The sequence below is a fragment of the Merops nubicus genome, unplaced genomic scaffold (assembly GCF_000691845.1).
Source record: "Merops nubicus isolate BGI_N331 unplaced genomic scaffold, ASM69184v1 scaffold3153, whole genome shotgun sequence".
NCBI classification, from domain to species: domain Eukaryota; kingdom Metazoa; phylum Chordata; class Aves; order Coraciiformes; family Meropidae; genus Merops; species Merops nubicus.
The window spans coordinates 22,639-47,783 of record NW_008598063.1 but is presented as its reverse complement, the minus strand read 5'-3'; the positions used below and the strand labels follow the sequence as shown (position 1 = coordinate 47,783).

The 25,145-nt window shown below is 43.3% G+C and overlaps 1 protein-coding gene across 2 annotated transcripts in view; it reads right to left on the bottom strand.

Annotated features, from left to right (window-relative positions):
* MTMR2 (myotubularin related protein 2) overlaps positions 1-25,145 on the bottom strand; it is a 41,142-nt gene that overhangs the window by 14,393 nt on the left and 1,604 nt on the right. Inside the window, exons 1-6 of one of the 2 annotated variants that reach the window (XM_008936891.1) lie at positions 19,533-19,830; positions 10,579-10,654; positions 7,225-7,319; positions 6,937-7,047; positions 4,572-4,673; positions 3,824-3,907 (exon numbers count right to left, since the gene is read on the bottom strand). In XM_008936891.1, coding sequence (XP_008935139.1) covers positions 3,824-3,907; positions 4,572-4,673; positions 6,937-7,047; positions 7,225-7,319; positions 10,579-10,624 — 438 coding nt within the window. In that variant the 5' untranslated portion in view covers positions 10,625-10,654; positions 19,533-19,830. Of the gene's footprint in view, positions 1-3,823; positions 3,908-4,571; positions 4,674-6,936; positions 7,048-7,224; positions 7,320-10,578; positions 10,655-19,532; positions 19,831-25,145 lie in introns of those variants that run through there. The other variant, XM_008936892.1, reaches the window with a different exon arrangement.

Below are 25,145 nucleotides of genomic sequence, written 5' to 3'. Positions count from 1 at the left end.
TTAAGTGACTCGTGCTCAGCTACCGCTTGACCTAAGCATGTTGTAGAAGATGAAGTTTCGCTGTTTGCAGGTAAAAACTGAGGACCAACCAGCAAGCCACTGAAACCATCACCTTGCAAAACACATGTTTAAGCTTAATCACATGGAGGATCTTTCACTGATAGGAAAGAAATAATTTCCTTTCTGGAACTGCACACAGCCACATCTCTCTACAGGATCTAGTAGTCCAATTCTGAGCTTAGTCACACAGGTACACCCTGAGCTGCATCAGGCAAGGTAGGGAGGTCCTGAGTTACCAGCAGTGCCTCTATGAAACTTGGTTTGAGTTAAGAGATGCCAAGAGGCTGAGTGAGCACACCAGCTGAGGTGCATCCCTACACCAACACAGGATACAGCTGCCAGAACCAAGCTGGTCCCTCTGCCATGTACTCAGTCCAGGTTGTGTCCAGGTATCCCAAGAGAGCTGTGATCTGTTTTTCAGTAGAGACATACGTAGCATAAGCAGGACCTCAGTTAAACCATGGGACATTTAACAGTTCAATTCTCATTTTAGTCCCCTAAGCTACACCAAACAGTCTCCTGTAAGATACTGTTCTCATGCTCTACCTTTACCACTCTGCCTCTATACTAATGCTGTGCACTTCTTCTGAGGTGCTGGATTTGGTCCAGAGAAGGGCAATGAAGCTGGTGAAGGGCCTACAGCACAAGTCTTCTGAGAAGTGGCTGAGGGAACAGGGGTTATTTAGGCTGGAGAAAAGGAAGCTGAGGGGAGACCATATTGCTCTCTACAACTACCTGAAAGGAGGTTGTACAGAGGTGGGTGTTGGTCTCTTCTCCCAAGAAACAAGTGATAGGACAAGAGGGAATGGCCTCAAGTTGCTTCAGGGGACTTTTAGGTTAACTATAAGGAGAAATTCCTTCACTGAAAGGCTTGTCAGGCACTGGAGCAGGCTGCCCAGGGAAGGGGCCATCACCATTCCTGGGCGTGTTTACAAGTCACGTAGTGGTTCTCAGGGTCATGGTTTAGACTCAGTAGAGTCAGTTTAATGGTTGGACTTGATGATCTTGATGGTCTTTTCCAACTTAAATGATTCTATGATTCTTTTGTCAAGGTCAGCTCCTTTTCTGAATTACTGATTTCTCCATTTTCTGAAAACTACAGCCCCTATCCCTGTGGCTTCCTGGTACAGATGACCAGAGCACAGGATTACATGAGCATCATAGGGAAACATCACACATTTCCAGCTTCACAACCTCTTGTAATACTTTCCAAATGCTCCCCACCTTGTTAAGGAAAATGAAAGTTTTAAGTTACTCCAAAGGTATCTCAAGGCCTTTTGGTTTCAACTGAGTCTTATTCGCTTTGCAGTTCCGTTTTATACTCTGCCAGCCTGCGTGTCATAAAAATCAGGGAGCAATTTCAGTTTTAAATTTCATTTGCCACATGTGATTCCATTTACTGACTAAATACCAAACCTCTCGGAGTTCCTTTTGTTCTCTACAGGTTGTTTATTACTCCCCATAGTTTCACACAATCACAGATTTTTAATAAGGTACATATTTCCATTTTTCCAAAGAATGCTAACAGAAGTCAGGGGTGTGCTGAATATCTTCCCAAATTGCTACAGTCTCTATCATATCAACACACTTATATTAATCTGAAAAAAAAAATAAATTATCATAAATAAATCATACCACACACAAACTTTCCCTGTCTACCAGCACAGACATAGATCTTACCAAGGATTCTACTCTAAAAGTCTCTTCTCTATGCCTGGTAGTTTGCTTCTACTTTTGCTCTCCTCTCCCCTCCCTGTGTCCCTGCTCCCACAGGGAAACAACTGACCTGGCCATACTGCTGGGCTGCTTATGGCCTAGGCCAGCTCTTCTCCAACAGTTTTTAAACCAGTCCCCAAAGGTCCCGCAGATAGTGCATATGTCCTGATTTTCTATTTCTGATCACAATTCATACAGTCAGAGACAGGTAATCCCATTATTTGACTTGATGATGCCAGCTCTGTTTCACTGTCAGCGAATCCCTGCTGTCACTTCAGGACATAATCCTGATTTACTGGAGTATTTATTATTGCTTTAACAGAACCTGTTTGGATTAAGAAGAAAGGATAAGACATCCACACAGACAAATTGAACATATATAGTTATAAATGCTGAAATTAAATAAACAGAGTGAAATGCCTAAAAGTTTTGGAGGGGACACAAAGCTTCATGCTGCAGCACCTAAATCTTTCTAATGAAAGGGATGAAATTTTCCTCCTGGCCAGATCACAACAGAAACATCTACTGTAGTACACTTTGCCTCTTGTTCAGCAGCTGGTGTTGGTCACTTTTGGAGATAAGGTACAGGAACAGATGGATTGCGTGATCTGGAATAGGAATGACTGTGGCCCATCATGAGTAAAATAGGCTGTGGCTGCAAAAAAGAATCCTGATTTTGGTTCACTTTGTGTTACCAATGTTTAGTCTTTGCTCTAAAGTTCTCAGCCCTATAAAGCATCTTGGCCATACAGCTTGGGCTGCAGATCCTTCTTTATAAACAGATGTTTCCTTAAAATAACTACCAAGAAAGAGGTAAATTCTAAACAAAGCAATAATTGCTGCATTATCTGGTCTCATGAGTCAAAGTCAACCTTAGATACAATGTCTGTCACAGATTACAGATGATCAGAGTTTGTCCCTGCTAAGATTTTTAGATTGTGGTGTCTCGTTGCAAAATACTTTTTTTGCAGTGAAGACAGTGGAGGTAAGATGTATCTCACTTCCAATTAGCAGCCCAGAAGCCAGCAATCTATCTTGGGCAGCTATTTTAGGAGAGAACAAATCACCCCCAACAGTGAAGTGCTCTCTCCCCATCTGTTAATGACAGGCCTAGACAACCAATTTAGAAGGCATGCCCAGCTTTTAGAAGAATAGAGCTAGAGAAACAAATAACTTCCTTAGGTTTTAGATACCAGGAATCGGATGAACAATTAGGCTAGGAGAGAGGACTGTTTTGGTTTTGTTGTATGGGAAAGACCCAAATAAATAATTACATGGCTTTAAATTTCCTAATTTTATGAAGGAAAGTTCTATTTATCCTGGGAGATCTGGATGAGGCAGATGTTTACTGTGTCCAGGGGAAACGTGTCATCAAAATGGGTTGTTTCTTCTGCTTGAGAACTTTAATGCAAGAGTGATTTCATTATAAAAACCAAAATTCTTCCATCTTTCCCTCAGGCAGGACCACTTCAGTTTTTACCACAGTGTTTCTAATTGACAGCCTGCCACTTCACAATCATTAGTACCTTTGACCAGTCTACTCTGGACACACTACTACAGCTGTCTGATCCTAGCTATGGCTAATCACAACACCCTCTAGGTTGATCTCTGTGCTGATTCCCCAAGCAAATGAAGGCGTTCTACATTCCATTTTTTTTCCTTCCAAGTTCTTGTTTGAGACAGGAAAAACTAGAATGGATACAAGCAAGAGCCGAGGTGTGAAACTCAGCAGTGGGATGCCTGCACCTGCAAAACTCATCCTCCCTTCCTCACTGCCAGCACTGGCTGGTGACTAAGCCAGAGTAACAGTTTTTTCTAGGCAAGGTCTCTGTAGCCCCAGCAACCTCCATCAGTGGATGGTACTATCTCTAAAGCTGTACTGCTGTCATCAGTCACTGCAGTGTGGAGAGCAATGTCCTAACCCAGCCTGTGTGACATCTGCTAGCAGGACCATTCTGTGCTCCCCTTGACCTGTAATTGTATTACTGCACGGAGCCTTGCTTCTGAAGAGCAGAGAGGATGAGGAGGGACATGGCACAATACCCACCTGTCTTCTGTACTCCCAAGTGGGGTCATACACCTTCCATCCATTTTCGGGGAAAACCTCTTTGTACTCAAATGCAAAAAGTGGCTGAAAGAAAGAAAATTGACCATTAAGAGCCCACTCAGAGTCCATTTCCAGGATGTTTGATTTCTCAAATGGGCCAGTCATGACTGGTCCTTTTTCTTTACCACTACACTAGTTTTTTATTTTAGTGCTTTGTTAAAGATATTAACACACTTCTTGTAGTGGGTAATTAGTACAACAATGTACCTTCCTCTATTCCAGTGATCTTGCTTGTCTATTACCTAGTGGACAAAAGGCGTTTATTATTAGAGAAAGAAAAGACTACTTGGGCAGGAAGGCTCTTATATATTAAGAACTAGATCCTTTCAACCACTATTTGAAGCTATAATTACAGTGTCATAACATGACAGACCAACTGCATTCCAGACTGGGGGCCCTGCAGTCACCATCAGCTGTAAACCTCTGATGGATGTCACTGTGCTTGGAATACTATCCCTCTATTACAAGGCTGTATTAGCAAGCCATTCCCCATGCATGAACTAGTCTAGCCCCATGGTTTCTCTACGATTTGAACTCCTACAGAATGAATTCTAAACAGATTTTAAACCCAGCATTTCTTCTCCTTCACCAAAACGCACCCCATGTGAACACTGTATCAAGTAGATGGGACTGAACAAACAAGCATACTCTCATTCTGTGTTTTTTGGTAAAAACCTAAAATACTTACCAGATTATTTGAAACTGGGAAAGCATATTTCATTAGGTTCTCAAATATGGATCGTCTAGTTCTGCCTTCAGGCTTATGAGCAAATCGCAAGTTTCGGATATCCTAGGAAAAAAAGAGGGAAATCACATTGCAGATTTCTGAACCACTTCAAAATGCAAAGAAAATATAAAGGCAGCATTCAAAATAGGGTCACATCACAATGCTCTTTCTAATACTGATTTAATATCATACTTTGAACACTGTTGTATGGCAACTCTGGGCTTGGTTCAGTGGTTGCCTGCAGCCTCCCACGGAGCCTGCTACAGCTGCAGAGGAGCAGAGGGACTGCACGGGTGCACCTGAGAGCTGCACCTTGCCTGCTGAAAGCCCAGGAAGAGCCCTGCTCAGCAACAAGCTGCCTCTGATCAGCAGGACATTGTAAGACAGACCCCCTAGCTCTTCGTGGGCTCTCAAGCTGAACTGTGCCAGAAGACAGCTGGAAGGGACTGCCTCACAAAGCACCTCCAGGGAGCTGCTACACACAGGGAGTCCAACTCCATCCAGCAAACAATGCCATCTCCTTTTAAAAAGCTTCCATTTCTCAGAGCACTCAAGAGGATGTCCTGAAACTGAGAACTCCTCCACTCTGCACAGTAGCAAAGTTTCCACAGAGTGGTCACCCAGGACATCCTTTCCATACTCTCTACAAAATCAAATTTGGAAACTAAATAAAGCATCTCTAAGATGCCAAGAATTTTCAGCCAAGCCTACAACTCAAACACTTGTAGTAAACAGTATAAAAGCCACCATAAGGAAATGAGGTATCAAGTTCAAGCATATGAAGATGGTGCATCTAGTCAGAGACTGAGATAAACTGCTAAAGACTTAGCTTTCTTATAAAACTACGATTAGGTAATTGGTCTCAGACAGAGAGCATTTCAGGATGGATAAGCTGTATCTCTACTACTCTGTTACTGCACTAAACTGTTCCACATATCCTGGGGCAAAGCAGGTTGCCACATACACACATATATGCTGTACAGGGCTAAGATATCTATCACACAGTCTGTGCCTTGGTTTCTCACCCAGGGAAACAATGTAGTTCAATCCAAACCTCACTGTGTGTGCAAATCTGGGTGTAGGCTGATGAGCAGGAATCCAGAACACAACAGGGAACAAATCAGCCTGCAAGCACAAGCACCCCTGCATAAGCAAGGGAGGATCATGACTGCAACGGGATGAGGGAGCAGTGGGACCACAGAATTAGAGAACCGTTTGAGTTGAAAAAGACCTTAAAGATAATCTAATTCCAACTCCCTACCCACAGGTAGGGACACCTCCCACTAGACCACATTGCTCCCATCCATCCTGGTCTTCCAGGGCCTTCTTCCCATCCAGTGACGGAGCATTCACAACCTCCCTGGGAAATCTGTTCTAGTGTCTCATCTCCCTCATAGTGAAGAACTTCCTTCCATCTAATCTAAATGATGGTTTGGTACAGATTACATCAACTGCTCTTGACTCAGCATGCCCACAGCTGGAGAGGCTGCTTAGCTTCCTGGTACCTCAAAATCACAGCAGTGACCAGAACAGTTTGGGCTTGTTTTCATTCCTCTGCCTGCCCTTATGCAGAGAGTGGAATCCTTTCAGCACTGAGGGGTCTCTGACAAGAGCTCTAAGCAACCCAAGACCTACAAGGTTCAGAATTCAGCTCTCTCATCGTGATAACTGAGGGAAGCAGAAGGACCAGGCCCTGGTGAACAGCAGAGGTATGGATTTAGGACCAGAGATGGTGGCTTTATCTGCCTTGTGAGTCTACAGTAACCAGACACGAAGAGGTGAATTGTTAATTCTTATTGAAGTTTGCACTTCCAATGATTCCAAGGGCTCTTGAGAGGCACATGTGAAATACACACTGCCTTAGAAGAAAGGAAGGAACATCCTCAAAGAGGACTGAAGACTACTTACCAGTCCCTCACCACAAAGTACAGCAGCAGGTGGGCATATGGTTATGATTTAGGGAGAAATGTGCCCCTTATTCTTGAAATGGACATGAGTGAAAAGCATCCTGTACTGCACAATGACTGCAATCTACCTGGAATATCCTGGCAAGCTACCCTAAAAACTGCATTAGTGGGATGAAGGCCTAGGTTTCCACTCTGAAGAAAAGTCATTACCTAGCACAAAGCCTGAATAAAGGTTTTGATCTCGCCTCGCATGAGTGGAGCTGGAGAATCCTGAAAATTACTTTTAAAATCAGATGGTTTTTGAAGTGTGTGAAGTCATACTGACTGAAATGTTTTGCAGAACTTCCTACAGTACTACAGAGAAAACCTTTTAAAATATATGTTCCCCTTCCCCTACTGTAAAACAGATAAAAGTTTACCTTGCATACAATCTCCAGCCCGTATGAATTCTCACCACGACTGGAAGCACCTCCAATCTTCTCCACTCTGTTGATTACACCTAAAGATGCATCTAGGACAAAAGGAGGGTCCTGTAGACAGTTGAAATTTGTGAGTTTAAAAAGGGGAGGGGGAAAAATCCCCAACTCCTGCTCCCTTATGCCTATATTCCCAAGCACGTAGTTAGGATTCACACAGCATTACTCTCATCGACCACCTAGGTCTAAAGATTGAATAGCCAACAAAAGCAGATGGTTTCAACAGCTTACCCGTTCCATGCTTTTAAAATACAGTCTGTAATTGGTAACAGTAAGGGTTCCTCTGATTGCTCCAGTGAAGGGGCAGATGTAAGTAACATCCTTGGCTTAAAAAAAAAAAGAAAAAAGTTGTTAATTTCATGGTTTATTTATAGGGGTAAAATTATGACAGCAACAATTTTAATCTAAAAAGTAGAGCCCCAAATAACTGAAAACAAGTTTAATCTGGGTTCTAGCCTAAAGCTGACATGCAAGTTTCAGTTCCGTGGAGAAGGTAAGAGTTTGGGTATAAAATGCATTCCTGGCAAGTACCACCACTTAGAACCCTACATCTGCACAGAACTACTACCCCTGTAAAAAGGCAGTATTCATCTGCAAACCATTTACTCTTAGTGAGGAGTGCATTGCCAGCAGCTGAGAACATTGTGAATGAAAAAGGAGATGATTCCTGCCTCGATGCATACATTTGAAGCTGACAACAACCTGGATGAAAGCTAAGGATCATCTGCAAGCTGGTCTGTGCCACCAAGACCAGAAGGCAGCAGTTCTACGTGGCTTTTAGGATGCACTCCCTTGCACACAGAGTCAGCCCTGGGATGAAGGCCCTCATGTTAAAAGCCAGCAGTGCTACAGCCATTTCCAGCAGCCACAAATCTGTGTAGCACCCAACTGCCAGTGATTTTAAGTCTGAAGTCAGCGATCAAGTTACTTTGCAACAATTCAATTAGTTTTGAGTCTGAGTGATGGTGACTCAAAACAGTCCCCTCCTTAAAAGGCCTCAAACGTTTCTCACTTGTTCCAGCAAAAGGCAGGAGGTGCTGCTGGTTTTCCACAGCAAACACCTCCCCTAACTGCCCTTCTGTTTTACATCAGTTAAAAACACCAACATCTAAATTGTCCCCTTCCTTTCCCTGTCACCCAACAGTGAAGCAGTTAGCTGGCTGTGCCAAGGCAATGGTTTATGCTATCACTGACAAGTAATGACACCTTTCGAACACACAGAAATCGTTTCAAAAGCAGACTCACTGACCAGAGTTGCCATGTCCATAAAAGAACCATCAGCCTGGACTATCTTAACCTCAAGCTTCCAAACCCTACAGGATCCATTTTACAAGGGCTGTACAAAGTCAGGAGAACAGCTTGCCTCTCATCCAGCTGACAGCCACCATGCACACGAGGTGTGAGGCTACTGGGCTGTCAGGATGGGGACCTGAATTTCTTCTACCTTTATCCCATGAGATTTAGCCAGAAGAGAGAGAGAGGGAGGGAGGGAAACAGACTGCCTTACTCCAGGGCACTGGCAACTCATAGCACTAAGTCATCCCCATGCCAGCTCTGCTGCCGCATAGTCTTCACTGACTGTTGAGATCTGAATATAGACAAGGACCCTTAAAATATCAGAAATTACTAATTCAGAGCAGAATACATAGCACAATTTTTGGTTAAAAATAAATAAAATGCATATACACACACACACTAGCAATTTAATTATTTATTTTAATTTAGATGCCTTTATTCAAAGGACAATTAAACACAAAATGCTTCTAGCCAGTTCTAATTAAACCAAGAGTTTCATTATTGGCTGATTATTAATCCCTTATTTTCAAAGATTGGTTTGACAGACGTTTGAAAGCAGACACATGATGCATAATAAGGGTGAAGGCAGCCTGCCTGGTTTTTCCACTAAAGTTCCCATTATTCAAAATGTAATTTCAAAATGTTTGAAAAAAAAAAAAAAAAACAAAAAACAACAAAATCTACTAATAAGAGAAGTGTTTATTAACATCTGAAAAGGAACAGGATTTTTGGGTAAAGAGGGAAGGAGCTAGAAAAATGTTTTCCAGGTAAAGAATCCCAGGCACGATCTCAAACACTGGCCTTGCCAGCTTGTAAACCACATCACCTTTCACATTTGCATTTTATTAGCTTGGTTTCCCAAGGAAACAATTTTACTTAATTACACTGCACGTGTAGATATGTACCTAGCCACATGGCTTGTCTGACCTTAACCCTGCCATGGCTGGATGACTTCAGCAGTCTCTATCTGATGAAGCACTGAAATGCTTCACTCTTTGTGAGAACGGATGCCAGGTACAGCAGAGAGGTTGTACTAGTGCTGCTACCAAGAGGAAGTCTAATAAGCTCAAGTCTTCAGCAGATGTAAGAGAATCCATATGGGAGAAAGATACTGGAAACCAGGACGTACTAATTTCCCTGCTTATGAAATTCCTGTCTTTTATAGGGCAAATCTTACCCTAGATTATGGGTTGGATGAAATACTTTTCCTTCCCTGTAAAATACAAAGAAAATTAAATTTGCCTTTCTTGACACTTTTAACAGGAAATAATTATTGCTAATCAACAGTAAAGATTTCCTTTTTGCTACCTTTAACTTTCTTGCTGGATGAAGCAGCTGCTTTCTGTCCTACTCCAACAGCCACCCAGTCTTACAGACTTACGTGGCTCATCACATTATTTGCTTACAGATAAAACACTGGTAACTCTGATCTCTTAACTCCCCAGGATCCCGCTGAAAAGCAGTCTGGTCTTCAGAGCTAACTGTGCCTGTGGAGTGAGTCAGACGTCAGTTTTCAGTGTGTGGCTGGAATATGTGTTCAGAGTCCTTAAGAAAGGAGTAGAGAAAAGGATGGAGCAGTGAGATTTTTCCTCCTTGTTTTTATTTTTTTTGTTGTTGCTGGGTAAAGGGTTTTGGTGAGGTATTTTCAGCTTCGGTTTTGGGTTTTTTTTTAATTCTTAGGACTGAAGTTGTGCTCTTCTATATCATTTTAGGAGGGACAGCAACACGTTAAACTAGTGAATAGAAAACCTTTGACAGAAAATTAATCAAGAGGCTTACTGAAACTTTCAGAGGCTTACTGAAACTTTCAGCCTGGAGTGCATCAGCAACCCTGATGCATGTCAGAACTTCTGGATGAAAATAAAGAAAAAAGCCCCATGCCCATATCACAAGTCCCCTGCAGCAGCATTTGTGCCCTCTCCTGCAGTCCATCACCAAGATCTGACACACAACTGTGCTGTGCCAACCTAAGAAGTTACTCTGTGGCAAGCACAATTTGAAGCAGTCCAACCACATCTGCTCAGGAGGCAGCAAATGCAAAGCTGTACAACCTACCTGGTCACTCATGCTAAGATATGTTCAATTGCTTTGTATTTGCTACATGCTAGGAGGACACCTATAGTTACCATGGCTCATGGAATGCTGAATAACTTGATTAATAAAACAACCTGATCATGGTTCTCAAAACATCAAGAATTTCCTCTTGTTGGCCAATGACTGCTAAGATATTGTGCTCTATGGATATTCTATGTGGTCAGTGAACAATAAAGGGATTTCCTCTTCACATACCCATGTCTTTAATGTTTTCTCCTGGTAGCAAAGGTGGCTCTTCCATTTCAGCCAATTTATTAGTCTCCCTCAGGACCTAGGAAAAAGTCAAAGGTAGCAAAAGAAATTAATTATGTTTTGCAACAGGTCAACAATACGTAGGACACATATCCAAATATTTTGAGGTACTACCTAGTGTCTCAGCCTCTGAAAGCTCCGCACAAAGCATGTGGAAGACCTCCAAGAAGTCCTCAAGCATAACACTGGGCCATATACAAGTGTTTTAAGCAAAGATATTTGGGATGGAGAAGCTGTTTGAAGCAGCATGCTTCCCAGGTGGCTGCCTTTCATTCTGCAACCTTCTCCTCCCCAAAGCTACCATCATGTGTTAAACTCTCTGCCCACACAACTACACACAGAACCAAAGGGATCACTTCCTTTCCCAGCTGAAGTGGACAAGAGTTAACATGATGCTATAAACTATTAAGCAGAACCATCTCTAGTTTACACTGAAGAAAATTAAAAGGGCCACCTTGTCATACCACTGTCTTCAGCGAGGGTCTGACAGCTGCAAAGATCCTGATTTGGCTCGGGAGCAGTGACTTGTTACATTTTAGGGAAGGATCACTGTAAGTCCAGAAGTACAACCTGAGGTCTGAATCTATGGTAAGAATCAGGGGAAAAGTGCACATGGAAGAGACCAAGAATAAGGCTAAGTCTGTGTGGCCAAATGCAGATGGATTTAATCACATTGCCCATGCCTCGAACTGGCCAAGCGACCACAACCACAGCAGCACATGAGTTCCTCAACCTAATAACACAAACAGAGCAGTTTATTACATCCAGACTGTCTCATGCTATAACAACCACAAGACTTTGGGTTTAAAGTTGGTGTGCATCCCACCTGGTGGAGACAGGCAGAGAGAACTCATGTCTGCTCACAAAAGAATGTGCAGAACCAAAACACTTTTGTTAATCTTAAGGTGAGGAAAGAGAAAGAATTGTTTCAATTTGGTATCAGGAAATCCCTGCAAAGAAAATTCAAAGACATGGCCTAAAGTGACACTCTAGAACCTGACACGTCTGTGGTCAACTTTCTTACAGGATAAAATCAGAGAGAGAGCCTCAGGGAATAAAAATTCTCTAAACTATGCAAAAAAGGAAAAAAAAGAAAAAAAAAAAAAAAAAGAAGAAGAAAAACCCTAAAGAAGCCCCATGCCACAGTAAAAGCACATTCCAGCATTTTCACACGACAGATTGATGTATAGATGAAAAGATTAACAAGATCAAAGCCTTCTTGAGAACAAGATGTACATTTCAAAAACACATTCAAAAGACTCTTAAAAAAAATGTATTAAAAGCAAGCACAGTCCCGGCTTTCCAAGAGGAACCTCATAACTGCACCCACTTAGGCCAGCTCTTACGAGGGAGGCTGCCAGAGCACTGGGACTGGAGCCTCCGGGATGGTTAGGTGGAGGTCATCACTGACAGAGCTCACACGGGCAGCAGCGAACTCGCAGTCAGTACAACTCCTCCCCCGTGTCAGCAGTACCAGTAAAAACAAGGGTTTGCTGGTATAGCTAGCAGAAATCTGTGCTGAGGATTTCTTGTCAGAGCAGCTGTGTTGGCCAAAGATCACAGATCCCAGCAAAGCCCTGACTGACAGCCTCCCCGACAACAGCCTGTGATGTAGGCTTGCTCTCAACTCCTGTGTGTCAGTTCCTGCGCTTGACTAACAGCCTTGAAATTAGCAGGGTAAAATCTGGATTATGCCAAATCAGAAGGAGGCTTCTGGCTAATTAGCCCACAAGTGGTGGTCACATTTGTGGGGTTTTATCTTGGAAAGACATTAATAAAAATGCACTCTTCGTTCAGGACACAATCCTAACCTCTTTGAGAAGGTCTGTACTGCAAACGGGCAGCAGCTGCTGCTAGGATCACTTTGGTCAACAGCTGGACTTGCTGCTCTCCTGCAGATGTCAGTGGGAGCACGTCCAACAGTAAACATTTTGAGGCCTGGGCTGTATCTTAAGCCAAAACAAATATGAGGTAAGATACATAGAAAGCCTTTGGTATGAGAAGCAGCTGCCGTGAACACTAGGTGGGCAGTGCTCAGGTGGGCTTCAAACACTGTACTGCATGTGGGGGAGAGGAAGGAAGAGGCAAACAGTATGAATAACAAAGTCATCCACGTCAACACCATTTTGTAAAGACAAGGCTGAAAGCTTTTTCAGTTTAAAAACTAGCACTTTTAAGTCTAATAAACTCCATCTGCTCACTCGCACTCTCTGCAGTGTGGAGTCCCCAGGGTCAGAGGAAAGGGTTAGTGATCCAAACCCATACTCAGCCTCAACACGGGGCAACGGACAGATGGCCTTCTGGAAGCACACCACCTGAAGGTCAGCAGCCTCTGCACCTTTTATTTCTTTTTTTTTTTGGTACAGAGTCGAGGACTAAACTCATTTTCACCATCCCTCAGCTGACCTCACCCACACAACGTACCTCAGGTCACACAGCACTGGCTCCCTCATGACGAGTTCAAAATTGGCACAAGCACATCACCTCTGGGTAAGAGTCATCCTTCCTCAGAGGCTGAGACAGACAGTCTAAAAGCCCAGGACAAACACTTCTCCAGTGTGTCAGTCTTTGAAGCACTTGCCCAGCTCTAGAAACTGAATGAGCCTCCTAGTTGGAATATGAACACTCAAAACCCATCTTGGTAGAAATCAAGAAATGAGCAGTAGGCATTTTCCTGAAACCCACCTCCATCAATGAATCCTTAAAACTGATCTGGGGAAATGCAATCTGTGTACAGCTGACAGTGCAGGCAGCAGGCACAGGAGAAGACACACGGGGCAGTGCTAGAGGACAGGGCGTGGCAAGAGGGAGGAAAAGTGGATGGATAAGGACAGGAGTTTTGGAAACAGATCAAGGGGAAAGAAAGACATGGGACAACACTCACAGAGCACTGGGAGGACACTAACACCATAGATGGACCTTCCTTACCTGACTAAGAAGATGGCATGAAAAGCCCTTCCATCTTGCTGTCATCCCCCTCCTGTCCCCAGATCAAAAAACGGTTTCTTAAAATGTGAGAGAAGTCTTTTTTGTACATTAGCCTATTTTCAAGACTCTAAAAATAACACTCCTGGGCCCAGATTTAGCCCTCTGCAGATCTTGCAGAATGCAACAAAGAGCTCCAGCGAGGCTGGGAAGCAGGTAGGGCAGCCAGGCACAGGAGAGCAGCAGCCTGGCTGCAGGAGAGTGACAGCTGGCTGCTGATGCATTAACACTACTGAGGCAGGTGCCACAGAGATCTGCGGGTGAAATGTTCCACCTCTGTGTTCTCAGGTTTTTAAATGGGTCAGTGGGAACCAAAACAAAGAGTGTTTAGAGAAGCAGTGAAGGTCAGAGCCACTGCTGGGCAACAGGACCACAGTGACACAGAGCCACACGCTGACCACACCTGTCACAACCATCACCGAGATGGTTTCTGTAAGGAACAAGTCCAACCACCAAGAATTGGCAGACTATTCCACCCTGCTGCTAAACCAAACAAGGTCTTCGCTGCATTTTCCCCACAAAATGTTACCCTTGGTAACTGAATCTCCAGGGGAATGAAGTTTAGCTACACACCAGAATAACATTTATTTCTGTCTTTTTTTACCACCATCTACCCATTCCATCCATCAGCAGCTGTCCCTCTGGATAAAACAGCTCTCTGGGATGCTGAGCATGGGAGTACCTTAGCACCTAAACCTAAGCCTGAGCTCAGAGAGGGTGTGAGGACTTCATACCACCACCTACCTTTGTTCTCTGTTCAAACAGTTACTTGGCAGAACAAACCCACACTTGCTACATTTGACAACCACTTCTCTTACTCCAGGACCCCAGCTTGTGTCAGCTCCAGCCCACTTACCCATGGCTGAAGGTATGGATTGCTCTCCCACCTGCAGCCCCCAGGGCAGGGAAACCCTGACGACTATTGACAACCTCCAGATCTCAGCAACAAAGCAATCACCTCCTTTGCTTGCATGTATGGGGTCAGAGAAAGAGGTTTAGATCCTGCTCAAAAGCTAAGACTGCTCCCTGCCTCACCCCTTACCTCTTCCTATTGCTATTCAGGGTACTGCAGTTCTGCCAAATGTCTCCACCCATGCTACACAGCAGCCAGCAGCAGCACGCTGCTCCAAAAATCTCTCTCCTGACTGATGTCTGCACATGACTCACACAGGTAGTTCAACCCAAGCAGCCACAGCCAACAGGCTGGTACAGAGAGACATTGTAGCCCACATACAGGGTCTGGGAGGTCTGTGCATTGCTGAACACTGCTCCGGAAGGACCCGAGACCTCTACAATCAGGGTTTGCTTCTGCCTGTGAGCAAAGCAACTGATATGTCTTCCTCTTGTATTGCCCATAAGGTGTTTGCCTACCAGCAGAGCTGCACAGCCAGAATGACAGCACACGTCCTGTGCTGGATGAGGTCAAGCCAGGACTGTGTCCTCCTGCCCAACCTGCCAACACTGTAATTGCTCCCGTACCTAGTTCAATCAAGATGTCTGGGTTCAATTACTGGCTTTTCTAGTAGATGTTTTTCTATAACGTGGATCATTTTGCCATGCCAGGCATAGCATGTGACTACAGGAGTGGAGGTGTGTGAACCCAGGATGAGAGAGGGCGAGCAGCCAGGACTGACTAGGGACAGTGGCTTTGTCCCTGAACACTGACATCTACAGTACAAGCCTCCAGATAACAAAAATGCATGAAGAATCACAGAATCACTATGGTTAGAAAGGACCTCTAGGATCATCAAGTCCAACCACCATCCCAACATTTCCTAACCACTAGACCATAGCCTCAAATGCTACATCTACTTGTTTTTTGGACACCTCCAGGGATGATGACTCCACCACCTCCCTGGGCAGCCCGTTCCAGTGTCTAACCACTCTGTCAACAACGAAATTCTTCCTAATATCCAAACAAACCCTCCCCTGGCGCAACTTGAGGCCACTTCCTCTCACCCTATCCTCGGTAATTTGGGAGAAGAGACCAACATCAGCCTCACTACAACCTCCTTTCAGGTAGTTGTAGAGAGCAGAGGTCTCCTCTCAGTCTCCTTTTCCCCGGACTAAACAACCCCAGTTCCCTCAGCCACTCCTCACAAGGCATGTTTTCCAGCCCTCTCACCAGCCTCGTTACCCTTCTCGGGACCCGCTCCAGAACCTCCATGTCCTTCTTGTTCTGTAATGCCCAATCACAATCAGAATGAACAAAAGACACTTTTTTGTTTTAGTCAAAATTAAAATGTACCCTTTGTGCAACAGCCCCCCCCCCCAGAGGAGACATTAATCTCTCCTTGGTAACCTCCTACACGCTCCAAATCATTTTGTACATTTTGAACAGATTTGTTATGCATAAAGCCCCAGCCCTGGTGTGACATGTGTGACCCTACACCTTGACCACCTTGTGACAACCTTGCTCCTCTTCCTCTCCCCTAAACAACATCTGCCGCATCTATTCAAAAGATGAGCTCTCCAGGCTCAGAGCCACTTTGTTCCAGCTACACAAAGTCCTGTTCTGTGTTCCCTACAGCTGGAATCCAGTCTCTTAACTGTTCCCTTGACATAAATATATATAATCTGTCTGTACAGACAATCATTACACAGACATACACACGAAGTCCCTTTGCATCTGCAGTCCCTGAACTCCCAGGTTTGGCACATCCACCTTGTGAGCATACACCCTACACCTTGTGGTCAGCAGCAGGCAGGACATATGCTGTGGGGACATGGATTTGCATGTTGTACGTGCATGTGTGCAAGAATACAGACAGAACTAGCAGCTTTTAAAAATATGCAGCTTTCTAAAGCGTGAGTGAAATATCGATTTGAAACTCAACAGCCAAGTGAATGGTTTTATCTCCTACAGCAAAATAATTGTCTGATACTACAAATTTAAATGAACTACTGTGAAATATTCTGCTTGCAATAGTATCCAATGTATCCTTTAAGCAAAGTGTCTAAACTACTTTCCACCATCACAACTTTTTTTTTTTTTAAATGTCTTTCTCTCAAGGGCTGGCACATGATGAAATCCACTCCTGAATCAGCACTCCTGCCACTGTGCAGGCAGGGTAGTCAGTAGCTGGAGGAATATCCATTTCAACTCACTCGGGTGATCTTCATCTGAGCCATTCCTCCAAGATGCTGTGTCCAGTCAGTGGGAGGCAGGAGACACAGGAGGTTCGCCTTCAGGATGGGTGCCTGTCTTCCCACTGATGGCAGAGAACCTGGGTAAGGAACTCGGATGCAGATGTCCACATCTGGTAGGGCAAATCCCACCTCTGGTGCTTCACTGCAGCCAGTGCAGCAGTGCCCAATCTCCTAGACATCCCAATACATCTGAGTAGTCATAACCTGTACTATGCAGAGAGGTCCAAACTTACTCTGTGCAGAGAGGCAGGATGGATATAAGCCAGGTCAGACGCAGAATGAACTTCATTAAAACTGTCACAACTCCAAAGCTTGTAAGACAGGTCTTGCAGGCTGAGTTACCAGAGACAGCTTTCGGGTCTGAGCTAGCCCCCTTCTGCTGTCTCAAGGAACCACTCGAGGGAAGTCAGCCTTGCTGCAAAGGCTTAGCCATAGGATTTATTTTTTTTTTAAACATAAATAGAGATTTTTATTTATTTTCTGTGTAAATCAAGAGCAAAACATGTACACTTAGGTAACCAATGTTCTTCTCCTTTCACATACCTTTTTCCAGCCTCAGACCATGTTCATGTCAGCTATGCCTTCCCCTGGACTTCCCCCCCAGCCTCTGCTGACCCTCTCTTCTTTCTGGCTGTTGCTATGAAAGTCAACCAACGAAGCACAGTGCCACTGTGGCAGGTGTATCAAAAGGTATCACCCCCCTGATGACAGTGTAAACACCACTGAAACAAAGCAGACATAGAAGCTCCTTCCACTCACCTTAGAAAAAACACAGATGTCTAATTCTGTCCAGCTGATGTTGACAGAAGCTGCAGAACTGACACAAATATGTGCAGAATCAAGACCCATATGCTTATCTAGGATCATTTTTCAAAGGGGCATTGGTTTCTGCTCTAAACGAAGCATTTCTTAGAACAAAAAAGGGCACACTTTTTCTAGCATTTTGCTGCTTAGATGCTTCTGCCTTCTCAATGCTCAATTAGAAGGACCACGGGACAGGAGCCCATGCTTAAGAGACAAATCCTCCTGTGGACTGCAAACACTGCGCTACTTTGGAGAGATTTTCAGCTGCTATTTATGGCTATCTGAAATAAACTTGGAGAAGATTTATGTGCTATCTATCCTATTGGAAATGCAATAAAACATAAATTGAGCAAGTAAATGGACTTTGTTGATTATTTCTGAATCATTAAGAACCCCACAGCAGAATGATTATGGGAAAGAACAGCAGTATCTCTGCATAACTGAGACACAGGGACTTTTCTGAGGATCAAGACCACATAGGTTGAAAAACTATGCTAGAGACATTCAGACCAGCTAAATATTAATTGTAGGAAATTTTTTGTTTTGTGCCCTGTTCTTTTGGGATATTAGAAGTTCAAAGGAGAAAAGACAAAACATTACAGACACATGGACCATTTCAGAGAAGCACACAAAAAATCAAATATACTGCCTAAAGATCACATCAAGCCTGTTCAGCTCCTAAGAGAGCACTCAGCCAAAGGCGGCTTCCTAGCTTGGTTAAAAAACAACACAGGAGGCATTTAAGTTATCAATAAAATGTTCTGACAACAATCCACCTATTACACTACTCAAAAGACAAAAATCACATACAATCGACACTCTGACTGCCTTTTAATTATGCTTTCCTATCACAACTGAAAAACAAATCACAAACGGAGATCTTTATCTACCATATCTATTTTGAGAAAGTATAAAAAAGCTCAAGAGATCACCTGGTTACTTACCACTGTCTTGAAAACGTTTAAAAATAAGCTGAAGATTTCTGTATTTGGAAAAAAAAAAAACCAACCAAACAGTCCCCAGGGTAATGTAAAGGGACTCCTCTGTGGGAGGAAGTAGCCACATGCAGCGTTTCCCTGGGGTTTTCTGCTTTGTTTTTCCTCGATGTACTTCTCTGCTCAGACCCCAGTGTCCAGTGATGGAGAACAGCCTCTCTGGGTTGGTGAACCTCCTGAGCCCTCACTGAACAAGTACAAGGCAAGGCTTAGAAGCTCAAAGGAACACTTTGTTGAGGGCCATTCATTTAACCACGGCTGGCTTGTCTCTTCAAGTTTGTATGGCTTGGTGCCTCAAGACAATTCTCTCGTTAGGCTGTGGCAGAAAGTCGTCATTGACTCAACACAGCAAAGCTGGCACAGAAGGTTGCAGATAGTATCTATTCAGACAAGTCCAACATTTTTTAATTCAGAACTTTCCTCAGTGCCAAGGGTTCCACACACATCTTGAGCGACAACAGCTCTGTTCTCCACTAGCTGTTCAAAAACTTTGGACAGCACATTAGCCTAACTATCCTTTCTTTATTTTTATTTAATTTTGTTTAGCAAACAAATTTTCAAGGAAAGCATTAAACTAGTTCAATGAAGTTTGTACAATCAGTCTTAAGTAACATAAAAACACTCTGACCAAAGAGAGAGTTCTAAATTCCACCAACTAAAACAAGTCACAGACTGTCTCTGTTACCCAGAATTTCTCTCTGGAGTTTAGTGCTATAGAAAGACAAGGATTCAAAATACAAGTACCTCTATATATACAGTGAGTAAACAATCATATGGAGGGGAACAAAGAGATTCCATTCAGTGCAAAAACGTCTACAGAAAATCAAAAATCAAATCTTGGCAGTCACAAATCCATGTGCTCCTTTTAAATACCATGCTTGTTCATTCCTGCCTGATTTGTGCTTCAATCTAATGAAACTCTAAATAAATAGGGAGATAAAGGGGGAAGCAGCCACCTCTTACCCAGTTTTACTCAGCAAAAGGAGAATTCTTGCACTTTGTAGCTAGCAGAAATACAGCAGCCAATTAGGAAGAGCCGAAAATATTTTTGAGGAACATACGAAGGCCATTAGGTTATTCTCCTTAGTTTTCCATTCCTAATAGATGGCAACCATAAATGCTTCCAGAGATTTCTTTCACTGTGCATTACTTCATATTCAAACATTCAGGTACCTCTAGAAGAAATAACAGCAATGCTTGCTGTCTTTGCTCTCTTCTACCTAGATGAGCACTTAGGGAGTATTATTTCCATGTAAAGGAGACAGAAAACTGACTACATCTGGCTTCCTCTCCCCCCATTTAATTTGCATGAAATCAATATTTTCCAAGCCAGAGGTTGGCTACTCTGTGGGGTTTTTTTCCTCAAAAGGGGGAGGTGCAGAAATGGACTTACTGGGGAGAGGTGCAGGGAGGGAACCAACAATTTTCTCTCTCTTAGGACAGTTTAAAAAGAAACAGATTGCAGTTCTCATGAAATATGTAGCATTTACAGTCATGGAAACCAGAGTCCTAGAAAAACATGGCAACAGCAGAAGCTAAATTCCAGCCACTTACAGGGCTGTCCTGGAATGACCATGCTTATGGACAAGAGCATCATTCATTCTCCAGAACCAGTCCTTTGTGCCTTTGTTCATCGACAGCCTAATGCTCCAAAGAAGAAAGGAAGCCCATTTCCCACAGGCACACACACGCAACTCGTACAGCCAAAATCAGAATTTCGAGACTCAAAATATTTTTGCCCATAAGATTTCCCTCCTTCTCCTCTGCTGCTCTTTAATTCCTTCTACATGATACTTTTGAGAACGTAAAGCATTGTCTGTTGTTGAATCCAGCCCTGATTTCATACTGGTGTGCAAAGGGACCTGTGGTAATACTACGTCTAGATCAGGTAAGGACTACTTCTGCCTGTAGACCTTCTACTCCTGTACACCCACAAAAATATGAGGTAAGCTTCCAGGAGAGAATATAACTGAGCCCAACGTGATGATGCAGAGAAACACATATGGTCAAGTCTCCACAAAGTGACAGTAAAAAGATGAGCTGTTTATTTAATTTCACTGCTGTATCACCAGTTTGCATCTAGCCAAGCCTTTTGTGACCACAGGTCAATTACCTTCACCATCTGGTGGCTTGTGCAATATGGTCTGTAGTTTAACAGCAGTCACAGTCCAGTGCACTGGGAAGGAAAGCTCACACCACAGAAGACATCTCTGCATTTGCTATGAACTAGTCTTCTTACAGGCAGTCCCACATGAAGAGCCAGGGGCCAGCCCAAAACAGGAATATTTATCCCCATACATCACTAAGAGAGGGATGAAGGTGACTGGCAGGGCAGGGAGTCTTCAACTACCCTGGAGATGCTTAGGCAGGGGTTTATTTCATGATTTAGTGTTTCCAAGCTAGCATCTGAAAAGTCCTTTAAAAGCAAAACTAAAAAAATTGCTTAAATGACTGCATAAAGTTAAAAAAGTTATGCCACTCTCTAAATCCAGCCCTTGTTGAACATGTGTTACACATAACCGAAGCCTGACACGCTTCCTGCGTTGGCAGGGAGATAGCAATGGAAAAGCTCACTGAGCCTAGTTTTAGTGATTTACAGCAAAGGATGGGAGGGGGGAAATCACATCTTCTTTCAATATGTTTTTCTACTAACAATATACATGTTCTACTTAAAACTCATCTAAGCCACTTTGCACTAAAGCTACAATAAAGTAACACAAAGGTGGCAAAGTCAGTGACTGGTATTTTGGTTAATCCTGCCCAACGTCACCTGAGGGTGGGATTTACCTCAATTATAGAGGTCTACATCTGGAGAAATTACTCTAAAATCTTTTCATTGTCAGAGGAGAAGTACAGCAGGTTTTCAAATGAGACAAAACTGCACCTTAACTGGAGCAGAGCTAAAGCTGGGATCCACACTGAGAAATCAGTTGCTGCCTCTCAAGCCTCAAAACATCCTGCAGCAAGGACTTTTCCAGCTCAGCTACATGACATTCTCACCTACCATGGGCATTTCCTTAAAGCCAAGGTAAATCAGATCATAAACAACTTATTTCTTTCCATTGACTACAAAGGAATTGTGGTTGGCCAGCTCAAATGCAGACTTGCTCAAACAGATTTCCTCCAGGAAACTGAAGGAGACAGCGATGGCATCCATTTACTGTCTTGGAAGAAGAATATACCTTTTGTCATACATCAGTTATGTATCTTACAAAATAAACCACATGAACTTGTCTACAGTCTCCAACCAGACACACCACAGATGACAAATTAAGGTTACACAAGCAACTTTGTTTCTTCCATTTTCTAACCTCTGAGACCTGGGCATGCAAGGATAATGTTCTTGCATCTTGTATATAAATCCATTGCAAATCCATCAACTCCTTGTATATTGAAGGAGAAAATTACTATGGAGGGAACAAACGGTTGTGGAGGGTGGGACACATACTCGTACAATATTTTGCTGGACCTCAGAGAAACACCAGGAATTGTGCATCTTCCTGTTGCACTCAAAGGGGAGAAGAGTTTAGTGGTCACACAGGAACAAAGACTTGAACCACTTTTCTAAAGGCTCTACAATTAGGCAGGTGACATATGGGTCTGCTGTGCTGGTTTTCTCTGTCCACATAATGGACTAGAAGGAAGAAGCAATATAAGAAAGACAACACAGAAGTTCCCATCCTCTGGTTCAGGCTTTTGCTGTACACAATCCAAAACCAAACACAATGAACCTTACCACATTTTCAGGTAAAGATACTGCTCTTAAGCAAAGTGTTAGCAGGCTCTGCTACCATATCCACTGCTTCCCAACTGCAGATAGAAAGGATCCAGCCCCTTCATGAGAGACACTATAAAGCTTTGAACATGGTGAACTTCAGGCATTATCCTATAAATCCAGAGCTAACTAAAAATGAGAGCCCCAACTGATAAGAACTAGAGCATTAACAAGAAGACTTAAGACATATCTGCCCACAGCCACAGGAAAAAATACCACCTATATGATTTAGGAGCAAGAATCTCTCTGTACTTTGATAACAACCAAGTTCCTAGATCTGCAGGAGATATTTATGCATCTCAATCCCTTTGGCAACATTGGCTTTAAGGTGTTTTAAAATCTCATTCCAAATTACCAAGTATCTATGATTTCCAGCTCATTTTCACTTCCAACTACTTCACTTCTGTTCTTGCCTGATCTATAACTCATGTTAAAACATATGGCAGCGTATTTGCTAAAAGTTCCCTCAAAAAGTGCATTCCCTCAATCAATTCTAAACAGCTTCATATTTGAGATCAGGAATGGGGCAGAGGGGAGAACCTAACAGTGCTTTGTTGTTTTTTTCTGTTAGGGTTTGGTGGGTTTTTTCCTTCTTTTTTTTTTCCCCCTGCTATGAAGCTAACCGAAGCAGCCAAAAGTCATTTAGAGTTAGTTTATGAAGTGAAAATTCTATAAACTGTAGTGGAAAAACAATTTAATCTTAGTTCCAGATATTGAAATGGTCAATATACCTTAAAAAAAAAACTTAATAAACTTTTTTTTTTAAGAAAGTTTTAGGAAAAATACTGCACATGCATTCAGTAGAAGTCCCCAGTGGTTGTCTCATTTACCTCATTACAGACACGCACGCGCACACACAGAGTGTTAATTGCACTCCAAAAGTAAACTGCAGGCACAGACTGCAAGAAATTATGTGGGTCCTTCCCCTGGTTCCCTCCTCCTGATGGACACCTACTATTCCTCTAAAAATTCCCTGCAGAAAAAGAGAGTGCTAATTGTAGCTATCACAAAGTGTTTTTCCATCATCACAGAAATTTAATTCCTAAATTTGAGTCAATGCACACGCAGAGATCAAGAAGAGGTAGGAGTGACGATGGCTCCACATAGCAATTCGTTCTAGCAAGGAAAATTTAAATACACATGAAGAGCATAATCCCATAATTGGCAGATCCACTTCAAAATCTTGAAAAGCTTATTTTCAGCCTCTTAGTGCTAACTGATGCAGCACCTTCCTGCGAGAACTCCATGTAGCACTTGTCTCCCATACCACAGAGTCACCACACAATACACGAGTTTCCACTTCAGGGCTTATTCTTTTACAGTTTTCCAGGAAGAATATGGGACTTTTTTGTCCTCAGAAGTAATAAGGGGCTTAGCTCAAATCTCCATACCTGTGAATATGTGAGTTTCATGCCATCTTGAGCCATTCAAGCTGTACAAGACGCTCAGGAGCGTAAGGAAAGGGCTAGAATAGAGAACGTGCTCATGCCACTGCGTCAGTTAATGCTGAGAGCTCATCTGCAGTATCGAAGGCAAGGCCACATCTTGGAAAGATCAAAGTAAGAGCAATCAAGATCTTGAAAAATCTCTTACAGAACTGACTTTAAAAAAAAGCTTGCAGGACTGTCACATGACAGAGATGTTAACTGGAGAAATTCAGACAAATGGTAAGCCCAGACTGAGGATGTTTGTTCTTCTCAAGACCTGAAAGGAATCAGCGTTAGCTGATTACCGCTCACAAAGATCTTCCACTGGGGAACTAGCACTAGGCTCCAAGAGCAAGCCCGAGCACCAAGTGGTAATGCACCAGCACTGACAGGGATCGATTTGAAGACAGGCTGTGGGACCGCAGTGCCACTGGCAATGCCAGCACAAGAGGCTACCCACACATAGAGGACAGATCTTCAGCCCACCTCCCAGGCTTGTTCTCCACCACCAAACACCCTCAGGAATGAGGAGAGAAATGGTTAATGCATGAATTCCTCCAGAAGAGGTAAAGCCAACTTGTACTAGAGGGAACTGCCCCCTTCTCCCTATACCCTACTACAAATAGTGCTACAGGAATGCATTCTCTTCAGGCCTGCTTACCACCCACACATGGAGTCACCCAAGTGTGACGGCAAGGGACAGGGGTATGCCTACACACAACTGCACCCCAGCCACTCACACCACCGCTGCAGGAGCAAGCCTTAGGTGAAGCCCAGCAGGCTTATGCTGAATTCAGGCCCCACAGGGCTGATGCAGGTTAAGAGCAAGAAGCATTTCACCAGCAAAAGCACGTGGTCATGCTTGGCCTGCAGCACCTTTATTCTAAAGATGAAATTCTCTCTTTTCCTCCTCTCCTTAAACACTACTGTAAAATCAAAGGGGAGCAGCATTTGTTCCAACCATGGCAGAACTTCAGTTTGCTTAGAAATAAAATAAAAATTAAAAAAAAATAAATAAAAGAAGAGGGCAAGCTGTGAAGAAATCGCTCTTCAAATTACAGAAAGAGAAGCACAGCAAGGAAATTATGGGCTTTTAATGGCCTCCAGTAAACAATACATATACACCTTCTGCCTGAAAAATCTGTCATGCAGCTAAGTGAACATTCCTCTGAGGACACTGGTTTTGATTGCTAGTGGGTACACAGGGCCTCTTGGATGGAGAACCAGACTAGCCCAGGAGAGCTAGAATCCCTACCCAAACAGCTTACAACTGAAACAGATAAGGTGACAAAAGTGGGGAAAAGAGTCACAAGACACAATCAGGGCTAAAAGGAAAAGCTGTTGAGCCAACTTAACCCCTGGGAAGGAACGAGA